This window comes from Equus asinus, chromosome 1 (genome assembly GCF_041296235.1).
Source record: "Equus asinus isolate D_3611 breed Donkey chromosome 1, EquAss-T2T_v2, whole genome shotgun sequence".
In the NCBI taxonomy this organism is placed as follows: Eukaryota; Metazoa; Chordata; class Mammalia; order Perissodactyla; family Equidae; genus Equus; species Equus asinus.
In genome coordinates, this window is record NC_091790.1 from 200,343,951 (window position 1) to 200,362,792 (window position 18,842).

Consider the following 18,842-nt stretch of genomic DNA (forward strand, 5'->3'; position numbering starts at 1 on the left):
CAGGATGTGGAACCTCTAGCTCCCTTCTGTCTCAATCTCTTCCTGTTCCCACCCCCAGGTATCTTTCACGTCCACACACACAACTGCAAAATTCCTGCCTCCCACTCACACAAAGACAGCATATTCTGTTGTAACTGATTCTTAAACCAGTAGTGTATCTTTACCTGATAAATCTATTCTTTCACTACTTACCAGCAAGTATGTAATTACTACATTGAAAAGTCTGTTTCAGAAATAACCAAATCAAATAGGCTTTTACTGTTTTCTTACTTTCCTTGACCTCCTGGTGTTATTTAGCCTTCATAACCATGCCCTCCGTGCAGTCTTGACCTCAAAACACCCCACTATTCTGTTCTCGGCCTCTCTGCTAGCTCCTCTCTTTCCCTCTCTCTCCATCCCTCAGCTTCTCTTTTTTCTCCTCCACCTTCTTGCCTTGGAAAGCTCATACATCCTGGAAGCTTGGTTATCAGGGCTATGCTGATCCCTCCCAGATCCATAAATCCAGCCTTGACCTGGGACTAACATCTGCAAAGTCTCCTTTGAAGTCTGGAGGCCGAAGTGAGGGAACAAGGTGACGGGTAGATAACAGCACTCAGGATTCGTGACTCTGATTGAGAAGAAACTGATTATGGGTGTTTAAAAAATAGTAAAGACAGAGAGAGCGAAAGAGGTAGACCAACCTGGGTCAGATTCCTGGGCGGGTGGGGGGAGGGGGATATGTGTGTGCGTGTGTTTGTGTGTGTGTGTATGAGAGAGAGAGAGAAAAAAAACATAGGATACGTTAAGATCAGCAAAAAGAAGATGCTTATTTTTCTCCAAAGATGAACAAAACTCACAAGCAGGACACATAATATGGACAATAACATACAGATATTTGTAAAAGAAGTATTTAGACAGAGTTCTAAGCTGAAGTGTGTGAAATTTGGGTTTCTATTGAAGTTTACTAAAGTAACTATTCATAATTTAAAATTTGCATCTGACTAGGATCTGGTGGTTTATCACTGTGTTCTCCCTCAGCCCTCACTTTTTGTGAGGGACTTGGACCTGTAAGACTTGCTGCAGGGCAACAGCTCTCTGAGATAGCGCTGTCAGACCAAGTAGAGGGAGATGATCAACCACCCACCATCCAGGGGCCCCGGCTCATAGCTGCTTTGCTTTTAAAGTGGCAGCATTAAGTTTTTGCACCAAAAACAGGTATGACTTCAATGATGGCAGCAAAGAAGAGTTTCCTCTGTTGACCTAGAGATCAGTGTGGGTATCCGTGTTCCTGGCTCTGAACTGTGAACGTTGCATCTCGCTTTCAGCTTCAGCCATCCTTGTGGCTTCAGGGACAATATTCTGCCAAATGTTCAATGACTACTCTCAGATATTGATCATTCTGTCAGCATGTTGCCTACCTAAGCACAGCAATGTTAGATTTAGGAGAAGAGTCTCATGTTATGCAAGCCTGAAAATCAAGATGGCAGCTACAACATAGCAAGAGTGCAGGCTTAAAAGCCACAAAGCCTGGGAGTGAATTCCGGCCACTTACTAGCTGTGTAACATTGGGAAAATCAATCCTCTTGGTCTCAGTTTCCTTACCTGTAAAATGGGGATAATAATAATATCTATCTCTGAGAGTTAAAACATGAAAATTGTGGAACAATGCCTGGTACAGCTAGTATTCAATTAATATTAGCTTTTGAAACAGCTAATATTCTATCACGCTTGCCATGCTCCCATAGCCTCCAGAATGAATTCAGACCTCTTAGCTCCATTCCCATGACAGAGCAATTCACATTTAGATACATATGAGTGCTCTCTGCTCTCAGAAACCCAGTATTCCCTCAGTGTCTATTTTGAAGTTTTCTCCTAGTTTGAATAGTTTGGATTCACATAATCTGCATCTCTTTTACTCTCAGGACATAAGAAAATCCATGCAGTGATAATGAACTAAAAAAAAAAGAATCCATCCTATTGAATGAAGTTATGAATGAGCACTCATGAGCATTGTCTGAAAAAGCAATTCTCCAAATGCCAGCTCTCTGAGCTTTTCATATACGCCCTGCAATATCTAGCTGACAGAGGCATCCCTGATCGATACTTGTCAATCACACAGGTCTGCACTGAATAATGTGATCCAACATCTTTTAACTCCTTCAATGACTGAAGAATCATGGCCATTCTAACATCCTCGGCTTAACCAGATAACTGGGTTTTTCTTTTACATACCTGTACTGACACCACAGGGCTTTTGTATGGGTTCAAGTCGACAGTCAAGACCTAAAAGAGATAATGGTAACACAGAACAACAGGTACAGTGGGTACAGCATCTGTAACTCCAGGGGGCCCAGCCCATCCAAGCACATAGCTGCTTTTTGCCCCCTCACCTACATGGACCAGGTATGGCTGCCATGGAGAAGAGCCAAGATCTGAGTGGGTCACCTGGACTCAGACAAGCCACAGATCTGTTTCCCATCAATGTTTTATACCATTCTGGTCACAGGTTCAAGGCCTCCATGCCAGCTCACCAGCTCCCACAAGCCAGATACGGTCCCACAGAGCAGACAAGAGAGAGAAAACACCCGTGCTAACCCTGTCCCTCCCAAGAAAACAGTGTGGTCAGAGGAGGGACTCCAAGGTCATTGTCTCAGGCAGGTCCAGATCAGCCCAAGCTCAATGTTAACCCTTTACCCCCTGTATTAGTCTGCTCAGGCTGCTGTAACACAATACAGGGAAGCTTAAACAGCAGAAATCTATTTTCTCAGAATTCTGGAGCAGGGTTAGTTTCTCCTGAGGCCTCTCTGCTTGGCTTGCGGACCACTGCCTTCTCGCCGTGACCTCACATGGCCGTTTTTCTGTGCACGTATCCCTGGTGTCTGTTCCTCTTCTTGTAAAGGACATCAGACATAGTAGATTAGGGTCCCACCTTATGACCTCATTTAATCTTAATTACCTCTTTAAAGGCCTTGTCTCCAAGCACAGTCACATTGGGGGTTAGGCCTTCAACATATGAATTTTGAGGAGACAATGCATTCCATAACGCTAATGATACTTCCGATATCAGATTTGAGTACACTCATCTCAGTCATATTTAATTGATTCCAATTCTGTGATTCTGTAGAATTGTGTTTATACTGAATAAGTGTAATAACAATAATAATAACAGCTACCATTAACTGAGCGTTAGTACAAAGGGGTGTATTATCACCTGTTATCACTATGCCCCTGCTAGGTGTATATTGTCATGCCAATTTCATACAGAAGGAGACTGAGGCCCCAGAAGGCTCCGGGAAGATCACAGAGCGGTGAGCAGCAAAGCCAGTATACAAAAGGAGATCTTTGTGACCACAGCGATGCTTTCTTCTCCCCTGTTCACTGCCTCTCATGTCACATTGTGCCTTGCGCCATAGTGTGACTATTTGTGCTTACATTTGTATTAACCTGCAGGCAAGAAGTATGTCTCCTCCATCTTTCTAGAAATGTCTTTCACATCTCCTTACACTTGTGAACTGATCAGCGGCCTCACTTTGTTGAACATCCAAAGTGCTCCCATCTCACATTTCCTGGCCCTCTCCTCCCACCTCCCCCACATGCCCTGCCAGACAGCACCCTCTTACCTCTTTGTCCCAGAGCCCTCTTCTAAGGGATATGCTCCTGGACACTCTCTCTGTCACTTTCTCACTGAGGTCTACCCTAGGCCCTATTTACCATCATAACCTCCCCGACTCCACTCCTATTCCTTCCTGATCCCACTTACCCTGTCTGACTGTTTTCCATGGTGGACATCACCTTCTAACACATGAACACTTGACTTACTTATTGAATTTATTGTTAAATTTCCCTCTCCCTCTGTAAGAATACAAGCTCTGCAAGGGCAAAGACTTGCGTGTGTTTTGCTTCAGAGCACCTTCTAAACATCTAGACAAAGCCTGGCTCATACTAGGCATGAAATAAACATTTAGGGAATGGATAAATTGGGTTTCATGTGCTTGGGCTTTGATGTGATTCCTTTCTAAGACGAATGAGTGGCCAATCACTCTGGGCAAAGGTCCTCTGGAACCTAACTTAGCTCCTTAGGAAATTGTTAAGCTCTGAGTCTGAGGACAATGTATTGTTTCTAATTCCTCTCGATCATTGTTTTCATCCTCTCTTTAATTTAGTACCTGGTTATTTTGCCCCAGTCTTCTGTGCATTTGATGGTTGTATTATTCATTATGGGTAGTTACAGCCTTTTCATAATTAATCTTTAATTGCAATACGTGAATAGCATTTCACATGAAAAATGATTCACAAATTAAACTTACATCTCACCTTGGATAATTATTACAGGTCTGACTAAAATGCATGAAGCCCTCGCATGGCAGGGGGCTCTCTCCAATGACAATGTGTTGATTTTCTAATTAACGAAGGTTAAGTAGCATTTTTGCTTGCAGACCTACATTTTAAACCTATGACGTCTGTCACCAAGAAAGATTTCTATAGAGCACGAAAGTTGAACTCAAATAATTATCACTAGTTCTAGTGCATTAACATCTTTTGCATGAGATATAATGACCATTTTCAGGACAAAAGATTTTTCTTTATATCGACTAGATCAGTAACAGTACTTTTCAGCTCACTGACCCATTTAATAAATCAGGGGCCATCTAAGTAAGAAAAGAGCATAATTTATTTAGTTTTCCTTTATAGAGAGAGAAATGGCATTCCACTTACCTGGTTTATAAATTAAGAAGGGGGAGTACAAAACTTTACTTAATGAATGCAACAAATACAAATTAGACTACAGTCATGTGTTATTATGGTCAATTAAGAGAAGAAGGAAAAAGGAGGTCAGGCAACAGTGCAAAGAAGGAAAAGGAACTTTAGGAGAAATTGAGAGCAATTTACTAAAATATAGAGAGGGAGACATGTAAGCACAGAGGGTTGTACCTCATGGACCAGAGTAATTTAGAGCTGGAAAGAACTGGAGACATCATCTAGTTCAATCTTCTTTTTTATGGATAGGAAAAACTGATGCTGAGAGAGATTAACGGATGTGATGAAAGCTGCACAACTAACCCAAAACAGTCAATAGTCGTGATAGAGAGAGAGATGTAGGCAAGAAGAAAGACTGATAGATGTGGAAGCTCAGAAAGACCCCAAACCAGAAAGAATCAAAGACAGAGAGACAGACAGACAGAAAATCTGACCCCTTAAACCCCTTATTGAAATGAGACCTGTAAACGTACATACATCTAAACGCCTACTTTAATGGTGTAATAAAAAGATGCTGTAATCTAGATTTATTTGCTCTGCCAATTAGCCCTTTTTGTGTATTTTTATTTTTTTAGGTTAATGTTCCCTGTACTAGTTATCTGTTGCTGCATAACAAGTTACAATAAGCCCTTTTTAAATCTCCATATTTTTATCATATTAACACTTACTTAAAGAATTTTTAAAAATCTCTTCTTCACACTCAGCTCTTGCTGAGACCCATTAAATAGGAATGATTTCCGAAATAAAATGCCTTCCAGATAGATAATAGATTAAAATGTTAAGAGAAGTAAAATCATAAAAGTGCTAGAAGAAAATACAGTGGAGTAATTATATTATTTTGGATTAGAGAAGGGCTGTATAATCCTGATACAGAAGGCATAAATCATACAATAAGATACATGGATGTCACTACAGAAACATCCAAAACTTTCATAGGGAAAAAGAAACATCATATACAAGTTAACAGACACAAACTGGAAGGATGTAGTTCCCAAATTTATAACAAAGAGCAAAAGCCCAATATATTGTTCTCAATCAATAAATATTTATCCTCTCCTATTCCCCCCAAAAAGCAAAGAACATGAAGAAACAAAAACTAAGAATGGGGGAAAGTTACTCAACTAACAGTATTTGAAACAGCACAGATTAACATAATGATCTTTTCCCCCCAGACTATAAATTCAAAAGGATCCTGTCCAGTATTAGCATTGGTGTGGAGAAGGTGGGGGTCTCACACCCTACTGGTGAAATACAAATTGATAAAATTCTTCTTATAGGGAAATATATTTCAAGTGCCTTTAAAATGTCTATGCCTTTGTACCCAGCAATTATACTTCTAAGAATTAATTCTGAGGAAAAACTGGACAGGTGTACAAAGGTGTTTACAGGATATTTATTACAGTATCAGATAAAATGAAAATTGGAGTACTCTTCAAAGTCCAGTGGTAGTGAGATGGCAAAATAAGTGATATGCCTTCCAGAATGGGATGCTATGCAGATGTTAAACAAGATGTTCCAGTTATACATTTATTGCTTGGAAAATGTTTTATGATATGTTAAGTGCAAAAAAACAAATTTCAAAACAATGTGTGTATCGTGATCCCATTTCTTCCTTTGTTTTATTTTTTTACACATATGTGTCTTCTTAGATAAAAGTAGAAAAGGCTATTTTCTAAAGTGAAAGGAGTTATATCTGAGTAACATTTCAGATTCTTTTTCATTGTGCTTATCAGTATGATTACGGTTTCCACAGTGAAAAACTATGACATTTGTATTCAGGCAAAAGGCGACGGAGATACCTAAAAACAATGATTTAAAATTTTCAGCAGATTTTGATAGGATATTATTGACTTAATTGACTAGTGGTGAAAATTTAAATGGCTATTTATTAAATTAAATTTAAATTTAAATGAAAAGCCCTTATTGCAAGAACAAAAGCCATGGTCACTAAAATGATAGAAGCCAAATTGAAATTTTAACACACCAAGTGACTTATGGATTGAAATTCTTCCAAATCATAGCAAAGGCCCAAATTCTCTTCGGCGCAGAGGTGTGAGGCTGAGCTGACAAGCAGATTGCAAAATGGGAACTTCTTCAAAGTGTTTGTTTTTAATAACTTCTTTTGCCATCTACTATCCCATAGCTTTGATCAAAAAACACATTGGACTCCCTTCAATTAATCCTCTATTCAAATATTTTATTAAAAAAAATAATCTCTGGAGAATTATTATTCAAATCCATGTACTACCCAATGAGAGAACTGTAAGGCTTGGGTTTATAAAGACAGTAGAGCGATTCACTTGCCGTTTCACAGCTGAGGATTTATAGGCATAAGCAAACGCTAATCCATTCTTGCGACTAAAGCCTTTGACCCACCAGCCCTGCCTGATGAGTCTACTAGATTGTACACCTTTTCTCAAGACAGTAGAATAAGTGATCAGAATGACTCTCCGGACTACCAGCCTTACCCAAACTCCGACAAGCCTACAGACCACTCCATTTTTAAAGACTCCAAACCTAAATCTCAGACATGTACATCTGTGGGGCCCTGACCCTGAAGTTTTTCTTCTGTTAGATGGTCAACACACAACAGAGTTTAAGACCATGGGCTTGAGAATAAGACAAATCTGACACAACTTGGCCACTCCTGAGCTGAGTCCTTGAGTAAACTTCTGAACCTCTCTAAGCCTCAGTTTCCTCATCAGTACAATGGGCATAATGATAATAATACCTCCCTTGCCAGGGCGTTGTGAGAATCAGGTGAATAAATTGTAAGTTGCTTAGTCAAGCACCTACCACAGATGCCTCAAGAAAAAAGAGTAACTTTTATTTTATTAACAATATCTTTTTTTCTAATTCCCCATCAGATAATTCTTTTAATAATTTTAACTACTATTCAGTTTATTTAATTTCCAGAGAAGTTGTCCTCTAAGATACAGACATGTACATAAACTTGAGTTCCTCCTTTTGTACCAGCTGCTTAAAAAAAATCACAGCTAAGGTTATGACAGACACAATTAAGTCCATTTGTGATATAATGCTCCAATGAATCCTTCTATGAAATTAGTTAGGAAGATTTTCATATGTCCGTGCTCATGAATCTCCATCAAACTCTGTAACTTACTCCCAAAATCACAGTGAACTTGATCTTCACGCTATCTGTCTTGCAAGGTCATTTAGGCAGAAGCAGTGAAGTCTAACCTGAATGGGAATAAATGTGGCGTGGCTGACTTGTGAGTAAAATTATCAATTCCCATTCCAACCATCCCAGACGAGAAGCCCTGGGAACCCTTAACGTGAACTTCAAAGCAAAGTGTTTCCTGAGACGAGAACCAGGACTTACAATCACATTTCAAATGGATTTATGCCTTCTGACTAATTGACTTGTTAACTATGCTAATATATTCATGTCTCTCTGCCTTTTTCTATTTCTTTCAATAGATAATGCTATGGAACTAAATGCCGTGAGATTAAAGAACAAAGCACCTAGAGATTTCTATAAACTTCTTTTCTATAGGAAACTAGATTAGACTTCTAAAACGGCTTATATAATTTTTGTGTATCTTCAAACATTTTATTTCTGTAGGAAGTTTATTGCTTCTCAGAAGACAGCCTCTTTTAATTAGGCATTATAGCCAAGGGGGAAAAGCTTCAAGTTTTTCTACTAGGCAGGACCAACTTGAAAGTGAGAATCTGGCTGCACTGAGCAGGCTCACCTCCTACCACAGTTTTTCAATGTATGATGAAAGGGCACAGAAGCCAAAGCAGAGGTTATTCCATCTGAGCTCCATGCCTTCTGTCCTTCCCAGGTGGTGCCGGAGGCCAGCAGGGCTTCCTGGGCTGCATCCGCTCCCTGAGGATGAATGGAGTGACACTGGACCTGGAGGAAAGAGCAAAGGTCACAACCGGGTTCAAATCCGGATGCTCAGGCCACTGCACCAGCTATGGGACCAACTGTGAGAATGGAGGCAAATGCATAGAGAAATACCATGGTTATTCCTGTGATTGCTCCAATACGGCATATGACGGAACTTTTTGCAACAAAGGTAAGGCAGCACCAGTTTCCAGAGCCATTTTTGCACATGTTTTTAAGCCCAAATCATCTATTTAATGATTTTTCAGCAGTACGCAAATGTACTTTATTCTGACGATAAGTTGTTCAAAATTCTTCTCCTACCTTCGGTAGGAAGTCTCCCAAACCATTCCCTAATCCTTGTTGCTTTTTAAGATGAGAGAAGCTTTGAAGGCACGGAATTTCCCCCAAATTCCAGCAAAGTATGCACTGACTGGAAAATTACAAAACAAATAACCACATCACACCTTCACGGTGAGTGACAAAGTAAGCGGACTGTGAAAGGGGACCCAGGCCTGACCTCTCACTCAGGAAGTCTGAGGGGGTCAGGGTACTCTCTTGACTGATGGATTGCTGCAGTGGATCAGTCAAGGCAGCCCAGGGTCTTGATGCCCACCCCACCCCACCCCACTTGCTGCTAAGAGACTGGATTCAAGCTGGACTCACAAGAAAGGCTCTTGAGCCAGTTATTGTCATTATCATTATCATTATTATTACTCTTACAAAGGATGCGCTGTGAGTGGTTCTCAGCCTCAGCTAGATGGCAGGAATCCTGAGATACCACATCTAACCAGTCAGCCTAAAGCATCTGTTATTACTGTGGTATTTCAGTCTTGAATGAGTCCTTTGACCCTAATAAATTCTGCAGAGCCAAAGAGCAGACTGCAAGAGCCCAATGCACATGCATGTTGTCATTCCGCATATACCCTGCGATCCTGCATGACCGGAAGAAATTCACTCAACTGGTCTGTGGCTTCATTTCCCATATGTAAACAAGAGGGATGGAGAGAGGCAGAGCTGGCACTTTTCCTAAGCTACAATTGAAATGCATGTGAATCACTCTGCTCTTTCTAAATGAATGTATAGCATTTGGGTAAAGTTTTCTGTAAACGGTTGGTGCATCTTTTAATAAGAGGCTTTACATAAGTAGCCTATTCATACTCTCATGAATACATGGAGGGTTGTTTATGCTGGCATTATTCACACAAGATGCCACACAGAAGGAGGAATTGTTTCATAACATTCTCTGTACATCCAGGCTACTGTCTGGCAGTGCTATAATATGAGAATACAAATTAGGTCGGGCAGGGTTTGAAGAATGAGCATGAGACAACAACAAAGGTGGAAAGGAACACTATTGCTGAATAATACCATAGCACATTAACAGTGCTGTTACAGTGCGTTTGTCTGCTCAGAACAGCGTGGTTCCACGGTTTTCCCGTGGCACACAATGGGATGGGTTAGCAGAGCACATTAATTTTGCACTTGTAGAAATGGCAGTCTTGCAATTACCATTCATTGTACTTGATGCTAATTTAACACAGTCACTCTGTTGCCAAAGTGATGTCTGAATGCCATCACGTAAGCACTAACGCTCGAGAGATCCCACTACATAAGTGCCAATTTAAAGAAAAGCACACTCCCCTTATTTTTGGAGAGTTAGGTTAAACACAGTGGCTCATACCAAACCCCGGGGAGTTACTAGGCAATCATCATGAACAGAAAGGCAGGGTACATACCCTTCAGCTTTGCCAGTGTGAGAGAGAAAGTGACACAAAGCCCGTGCATTCCCTCTGACATTACTTCTAAGGGTTGACACACAAGACACCTAAATAGTCTCTTAATATCTGTTTAGCAGGGTGAGTTTACATTTCACTCAATTAGTAGCTTTAGCCAAAAAATCTCAAATTAAAAACTGCAAAATGTGTTTGGAAAGTATTTGTAGGCCTTCTTCTGAGTCGAGACAAGTATCTTCTTGACTTGGGGAAAATGACGGTGGTGCTGGTTGAGTAGAAGCCTGCAGCCATCCAGGAAGGCTTCCTCTGCAAGCTCATTGATGGGCTGGGGGATCTGCCCTCTGAGGCCTCCTGCCAGGAGCCCCCTCTGCCGTGGCTCCCACCTCCCAGGGAGCTCGGCACCTGTGACCACACCCTCAGATGGGCTGCAGCCCAACAGCTCTGCCTCTAGAAGGAGCAGCCGCCACAGAATGAGCTCGTGGAAGTGCTTCGTGGGCCTTCTTTTGATGTTGTAGGTCTGTGCTTGTGGGTGTGGAAAACCGGTCACTGTTTCGCTAAGTGAATAAAGCACGTCCCAATATACCAGGCACAGCCTGATTTGTTTGTATAAAATCAAACACACACACACAAAGTAAACTGTGTGAAGACACACCAAAATATTAACCGTCATTATTTTTAGGGAAGGGTGAAAACACCAGTATTTCGTTTCATTTCTTTTTTGCTACATTTTCGAATCTTTACGCAATGATGGATTACCTCTAACTTCCTCCTTTGTTCCTCTTTGGGAAGAGTAGTCCTACGAGGCAGAGTTCTTACTGCAGGGATTTGAGGGTCAACTGTCTCTGGTTAGAAAATATCTAATTATTAACCAGAGATCATTATACCTCGTAATCATATGATCTGGAATGGAGTAGCATCTCAGGTGAAAATTGCATATAATTAAATTACCCTTGAAAAATCCATCCCTCGCTACATTTAACAGATCGCATTTTTTCACAAGCCTCCGAAGCGATCATCCTTCAGGAGACGGAGGATTGCCTTGTTGGGGCCAAGCCATATGAAAATAAAACCATGAGACCCTCGTGTAACACTCAGCCGTGTGAGAGGCTCACAGTGGGACAGGCACAGGACCGACAGCCCAAGGGGCAGATCAGCCGGGTCTCTCCCCTTGCGGTATCAGGTCATCCATCGGGGGAATGATGGCTAATGGCCCACCCTATTGACACCTCTCCTGTTTCTCCTCTCCCTCCCTCTCCTCCCCCTTTCTCTCTCCCTCCCTTCTTCCCTCTCTCCCTTTCATTCTCCCTCCCCCAGGGCACACTCTTTATCTCTACATTGATCTCTGTCCCTGCCTCTATCTTTCATCATTCCCTACCTACTTTCCCCATTTCTCTTTCTTCTGATTGAATATATGATTGAATTTGTAAATCAAATTACCCTGTGTTGCCACTTCACTAAGCTCAGGAAGACAGGGCTGGATTCGAGCAGGTCCCTCCTGATGATCCTCTTTTGCTTTGTGGATGATGCACTTACAGTCACCATGCCCGACCAGCAAAATACACATGTACAAGAAAGTCCTTTCTGTCCTCCTCTTATCTCTTCTCAGAAACTACTCCCAGGGCCTTTTTTCAAATGAAGCCATAAAGATTTGATCACCATCATGGTGTTAGCTCTCCCAGGGCTACTTGGATATTAAATAGGACTGCTAGCAGGGGAGAAGTTCTTGATTTGAAGAGAGCATGAAAGCATGCATCCTAGAAACCCTATAACTGGACCATATAGCCAATCACCTCATCTGTCTACAGCATCTCATCTTTTCAGAACGTCCACCAGCCAGGAGCCATTTAAGACAGCTGAGACGGCTCCTTTCCATGGCAGAATTCCTTGGCAGCCATTGGCTGAGGCTGTGGATGCCTCCACGAGTGGGGCAGCACCCTGCGTACAATGCAGGCTTAGCTATGAGTCTGTCATCCCCAGGATCAGTGGGACCTCCACTGGGGACAAATGGATGGTTTCTTGGCCATGCCAAAGGTAGTTTTCTCTACACCTATTTCTTCTTAGATAGTAAACCCAAAACACTGGAGAATTTTATATCAACCTCATTTTGATTTCTAACCAGAAATTAGCAACATAATTAGAAGAAAACTCTCCCTGTGTCTTCTCTATGTTTTCAAGCCAGAGGGGAAATAACAGACCTCTAGTGGCCACAGCAATTGCTGTGTTTAATTTTGTAACTGAATGCTATAGTGGGTTGAATAGGGTCCTTCTCTCCCAAATCATGTCCACATGGAACCTCAGAATGTGACCCTGTTTGGCAGTAGGTCTTTGCAGATGTAATTAAGTTAAGGCAAGGTCATACCAGATTAGGGTGGGCCCTAAATCCAATGACAGCATCCCTATAAGAAGAGGAGAGGACACAGAGAGACACACGGAGAAGAAAACTGTGTGCAGACAGAGGCAGAGATCGGAGTGATGCTGCCACAAGCCAAGGAACACCTGAGACCACCAGAAGCTGAAGGAGGCAGGAAGGACCCTCCCTCGAGCCATGGTAACACCTTGATTTTTTACCTCCAGCCACCATGACTGTGAGAGAAGGAATTTCTGTTGTGTTAAGACACCCGGTTTGTGGTGCTTTGTAAAAAGGCAGCCCTAGGAAACTAAGACAAGTGTTAATAAAATCTGCACTGCTTCTTAATCCCTGCACTTAAACAATGGAAACAGCTGACATTTATTGGGAATTTAGGATGTGCCAGTGTGCTAAGCTCTCTAATTGTGTTCACATCACTTCACACTCACAACAACTCTATGAGGTAGCTACTATTATTATTATCCCTGTTTTACAGAGAAGCAAATTGAGGCACAGATGGGTGTAGTAACTTGCCCAAGGCTCACACACCAGCGGGCAGCAGGCCCGGGATTTATATGCAGGCAGTTCGATTCAGATGAGCTCTCGCCACTGTGTGTTACTGCTTCTCATCAAGGGGGTGCCTTCATGCAGGTTGATATGAAACAAAAAACCAGAACCCCTAGTCTTAAAGTTTTTTAGTTATTGTGATTCAGTAAAAAAATGAGAATTTTATTGGATGCAGAATTTATCATAAAAAAATAAGATACAAGATCTGAACAGAGACTCTCTCTTTTTTTGGCCACTTTTAGGTGTAAGCTGTATTCATTTACCAATTCATTTATTTAACAAACATTTAGTGAACACCTAATGTGCCTGAAATCCTTCAATATGTAGCTGAATCTGACTCTACTAAAATTTTCAAAACATTTCAGTGGTTTATAGATACAAAATCAGGAAAATCTAGAATATATGAAAGCAGTGGATGTGAATTAGTTGTCACCTAGGCTGCTGAAAACAGTTCTTCATTATGATCCCTTCACTGAGCCAAGTTTAGCAAGAACTTATCATCAAGAGGCACAAAAATATCCCCTCAGTCACTTGTCTGCACTTTTTTTTCATATAAAAATTTTCATGTTCATCTGCCAAACCAGAACTGCAACTGAAAAATACATATCTTTAAATACTCTGAAACCATTTTCTGAGTTTAGGGAGTTCTGTTCTCTTTTGAAACATTCATTTGTCTGTCACTCAGATAAAGGCCAAAATTAAAAGGACCAAGGTTACAAGACTGCAGAGTGACTAAGAGTGACAGACGGATGGTTCCATAATTGCAGTGTTACCATCATCTATAGTCACGTAAATACACACCACCCTCACTGTGGTCCAGCTGAGTCTCCTCTCTCCCTATGAGGATCATGACATTGACTGACACTTTATGATCTGTATTATTCATATGGTAGAAGAAACTGTTTCCAGCCATCTCAAATCCCTACATAGAAAACAGATGATGAAATTAGATGTAGATTTGAATCCGGCATCCTCACTTTGAGTTGTATAAGCTTGAGCAAAGTGTGTAACTGCACTGAGCCTCATCCTCAGAAATACCTAATACCTACTTCTTAATTCCACTGTGAGGATCACCCAGAATAATGTGAACAGATTTCCAAATAGAGAAACTGGCACACATCAACCAAACAGTAGGTGTCACTGTTCATTCTCAGCGCCCCTTCCCTGTTTTGTTTGTGTTTTTGTTTTCAGTTTTAATCATGTCATTCTTTAATCCTTCCAAAAAAGCCTTAGATGTCGGATGCCTAACTGACATGTCTCAGTTACTTCTGAGTGCTGGATTGCTACTCTGCTACTTCAGGAGCAATGGCAGTATCATAAAATGTCAACTCCACTTAATTATGGTCACAGTCATAGTATTCTGAAGGTGAACACGTAGTCTCCAACCCCCAGACCCTGATGGACTGAGGAATCTGCAGAGATCCTGGAAGATGTCATTGGAGACAACAATTACTGAATCCCAGGGGTCCTGCCCGGTAGTGCAATTCCTGAGGCAAAGTGTCCATCCCTGTCAAGAGCCAACTTGGGTCACCTTAGCTGTTGCTGTGTCCATTCCTAATACAAAGGCCACCAGGAGACAGGGAGGCACTGAAGGAGTTCAGGACTCCATTTTGCTGGAAGGAGACCTCAATCTAAAGTCCAAGTTAAACCTCTAAGGGAGAGGGGATTTCCCTTGTTGCCTCCTGGAGGATTGTTTCATGGGGGGCGAGAGGAGGTGGGTTTGCCCAAAGAGCTTTGAGGATTGCACAAATTCTCCTTCCCTATGACTCCAGGCACAGCTCAGGGAGCAGAGTAAATCGACGGGCTACTCATTTAGAGCGGATTTGAAGCCTTTTAGGGAAAATCAATCAATAAAAATTATTATAAAAAAGTGAGGGAGAAAAAGAGAAATATTGGAGTTAAGCATCTCAGAATCTCATCACCATATGAAACTAGTTAAGCTGTTGGCAACAGTGGCCATTTTTCCTTAGGTCTGCCTACCCAGTCTTAATCCCAGCTTGGAGAAGAGTTTCACACCAGCAAGAAGAGAGGCTTTTCATGTCCTTCTTTTTCATTTCCAATTGGAACAGGAGATTTTAAAGGTTTTGATGGAGGCCTGAAGGAATAAGAACAGAATTCTTTTCCCTTTTCCTCTTAGAGTATTAAGAAAGGAAAACATCCCTTCTCTGCTAATACATTTCTTAAATCTTCAGACCTTAGGATACAACTTAAAAAGATCGTGGAAACATATGAAGATAATCTGCTTAAACGTTTAAAAAGAGAAAAGAGCAGAGAAAAGTAAGCAAAATACTTCTGGACAAAAGCCCATAAGTACTTATGGATGAAAGGAAGTACTTTTAACTTAATTCCAAAAGGTCAAAGCTGCAGAGATAGCTGACGAGTTGAAGTGACTTCATTATAGAATTTCATGTTAGTAAATAATATTGCTGCCTGGCCTGGGGTTTTCTGCGGGGTCCCAAGTGTAAAGGAAAACCTGGTCAATTAACTTTCCTAGAGGAAGGGATTTTAAAACTCAGTGGGTAAGAGCGAGCCCTTTCTAAAACACTAAATGTCATAGGGGACAGTTTCTTTTGCTTTGTCTTTTGCTTTGGGTATAAAATAAATAACATTTTTTCAAGTTTGTGCTATTTTCCAATACCCACCAGGTTTGAGAACTTTATGCATATAACCGACTTTCTTTCCTGTGTGCATTGTTGTATGTTTTTATTCCCCGTTCTTCAGCAATAATCAGAACTTTAAATAGTGTGAAGTTTACAAAAATAACAGTCTTTATCGTTTCCTACGTATTAGCTCCATGATTTCAGTTGAAACTCTATACATTTCTTTCATGAACCTAAAAGGAACCAGTGTAATAAATTGTCCAGAAGGTTTTGCTTCTAAATTACTCACCTTTTTGGCTCCCCACAAGCAGGTCCATTCACAATATCCACACTGTCCTTGAGCACTTCCTCACGCCCATGGGGCATAAAGACCTGCCTCCAACATGCCATTTCTCCTCTCCACAGCCTTTTTGTGTGCTCATCGTTTCCAACAGGCAGCCCTGACCTTAGCAATTGGGCTCATCCTAGGCATCCCTTGGCTAGAGGAAATTTGCTTTCTCAAATGATCAAGCCCGAGGGGTTTGAGCTGACCTCTCAAATGTTTTTCGTCTGATAGCATCGCAGTCTTATACATCAACCTGGCTTTGAACTCATTCACATATTCTTACCTCTATCAATTGCAATTGATTGTAATCATGGTTGATTTACATAAATGGATATTTTACTTTTTTTCTTCAGTTAAGACCAAACCCTGAGGAAATGGAAATTATTAGGGCCACTTGTGCTTTCTGAGCCATCCCTTGCTTAGCATTTTAAATGTATTATGTCCATGTTCTCACGGGGGCTGGGCACATGACATAGTGAAATGTTTAGCTCAGGCTGACCATATGCTCTAGCTGCCTCTTCCCAGTGACGAGTTTACTAACTATAAGGTGGCTTCTGAACTGTTCAAGTTCTATAAAGCAAAGATTCTCAATTAAATTGGACCACTGGCAGTAAAATTTAATGTATCTATCTATGTTCTGTATCAGTGAGGCAAGATAAAGTAGTTTTATTATTAATAATAATTTAATTTATTCATACACACTGGGCACAAGTTTAATGGAATATGGGCACACTTACTGAAAGCCTACTATGGGGAGCAGTGGATTGACAGTATGGAAGGCCAAGGTGAACAAGACCAGACTTGGAATGAGTGGAGGCGATAGACTCGAGCACAGTTCAAAGGGAGAGCAAGGCAACGCGCTGAGGGAAACCTCCATATGGAACCAACCCACTCTAAAGTTCTAATGGGAAAGCCACTTTTAAAGTCCCTTCCAAGGGTAGCATGGCTGGTAGTGGTGGGTTACATCTAATTCTGGGGACAGGACTTTGATTAAGGGAGAAGACTCTTTAAAAAACGTTTGTCGGGGGGCCGGCCCAGTGGTGTAGTGGTTAAGCTCCCGTGCTCCACTTCGGTGGCCCCAAGTTCCCAGGTTTGGATCCCAGGCGCAGACCTAGCACCACTGGTCAAGCCAAGCTGTGTTGGCGTCCCACATAAAATAGAGGAAGATTGGCACAGATGTTTGCTCAGGGCCAATCTGCCTCATAAAAAAAAAAAAAAAAATTGTTGTGAATAAATCTCAAGTCTAAAGATTCAAGAATCACTAAGAACCTCAGGCATATCAAAAATGAAAACCACTTAGGATATCTTATTAAAACCTAGAGACAAAGTTTTAAAACATTCCAATTAAAAAAAAGTCATTTGTCCCTGAAATAATATAATTGACATTTACAAGAAATACTTATTTGCTTTTCTTATTACAAAATTAGATTGCTTTGGAAAATTGAGTGGACAAAATGTTTTAGAATTTACATCAACGTAACTCTTTTTCAACTTATGCCCCCTAATAATATTTTGTAAAGCTTTACTTTCTTTAGTTTCTAACACGAAAAGAAGAGGGAACTTAGAAAATGGGCCAAAGGACTTAACAAATATGTCACCAAAGAAGTTATACAAATGGCAAATAAGCATGCGAAAGGATGCTCCACGTCATGTCATCACGGAGATCCGAGCAAAACAACAATGAGATACCACCACACACTATTAGTATGGCCAAAATCTGAACCGCTGACACCACCAGATGCTGGTGAGGATGTGGAGCAACAGGAACTCTCCTCCATTGCTAGTAGGAATGCAAATGGTACAGCCACCCTGGAAGACAGTTTGCTGGTTTCTTACAAAGCTGAACCTACTCTTACCATGAGATCCAGCAATCATGCTGCTTGATATTTACCTACAAGAGCTGAACACTTATGTCCATACAAAAACCTACATATGGATCTTTATAGCAGCTTTATTCATAATTGCCAAAACTTGGAAGCAACCAAGATGGCCTTCAGTAGGTGAATGGATAAATAAACTGTTATACATCCAGGCAAAGGGATATTTTTCAACCTTAAAAAGAAATGAGCTATTAAGCCATAAAAAGACATGGAGGAAACTTCAATGCATATTACTAAGTGAAAGAAGCCAATCTGAAAAGGCTACATACTATATGATTCCAACTATATGGCATTTTGGAAAAGGCAAACTATGGAGGCAGTAAAAATATCAGTGGTTGCCGGGGTTGAGGGTGGAGCGAAAGGGGAATGAATAGACAGAACACAGAGGATTTTTAGGGCAGTGAAACTATTCTGTATGATATTATGATGATGGATACATGTCATTATACATTTGCTCAAAACCAGAGAATGTACAACACCAAGAGTGAACCCTAATGTCAACTATGGTCTCTGGGTAGTTATTACATGTCAATGCAGGTTCATCAATTGTAACAAACGTGCATGTGGTGGGGGATGTTGTTAAGGGGGAGGCTGTGTGTGTGTGGGAGCAGGGGGCGTATGGGAACTCTCTGTGTCTTCCTCTCAATCTTGCTGTGAACCTACAACTGCTCTAGAAAAAATGTCTTTAAAAAAACAATAGGGAATTTTCTAAAATTTTCTGAACTTCCCAGCTTCTTCCCTCACCCCTACTTCCTGAGAACAATGGTACACTCTCTCTCTTTGTATTTCTACAAAGA

The 18,842-nt window shown here is 41.1% G+C and overlaps 1 protein-coding gene across 1 annotated transcript in view; it reads left to right on the forward strand.

Moving 5' to 3' along the window:
* Nucleotides 1-18,842, forward strand: part of CNTNAP2 (contactin associated protein 2) — a 1,870,188-nt gene that overhangs the window by 1,665,400 nt on the left and 185,946 nt on the right. The window contains exon 18 of the mRNA XM_014858430.3: nucleotides 8,547-8,783. Coding sequence (XP_014713916.1) covers nucleotides 8,547-8,783 — 237 coding nt within the window. The remainder of the gene's footprint in view (nucleotides 1-8,546; nucleotides 8,784-18,842) is intronic.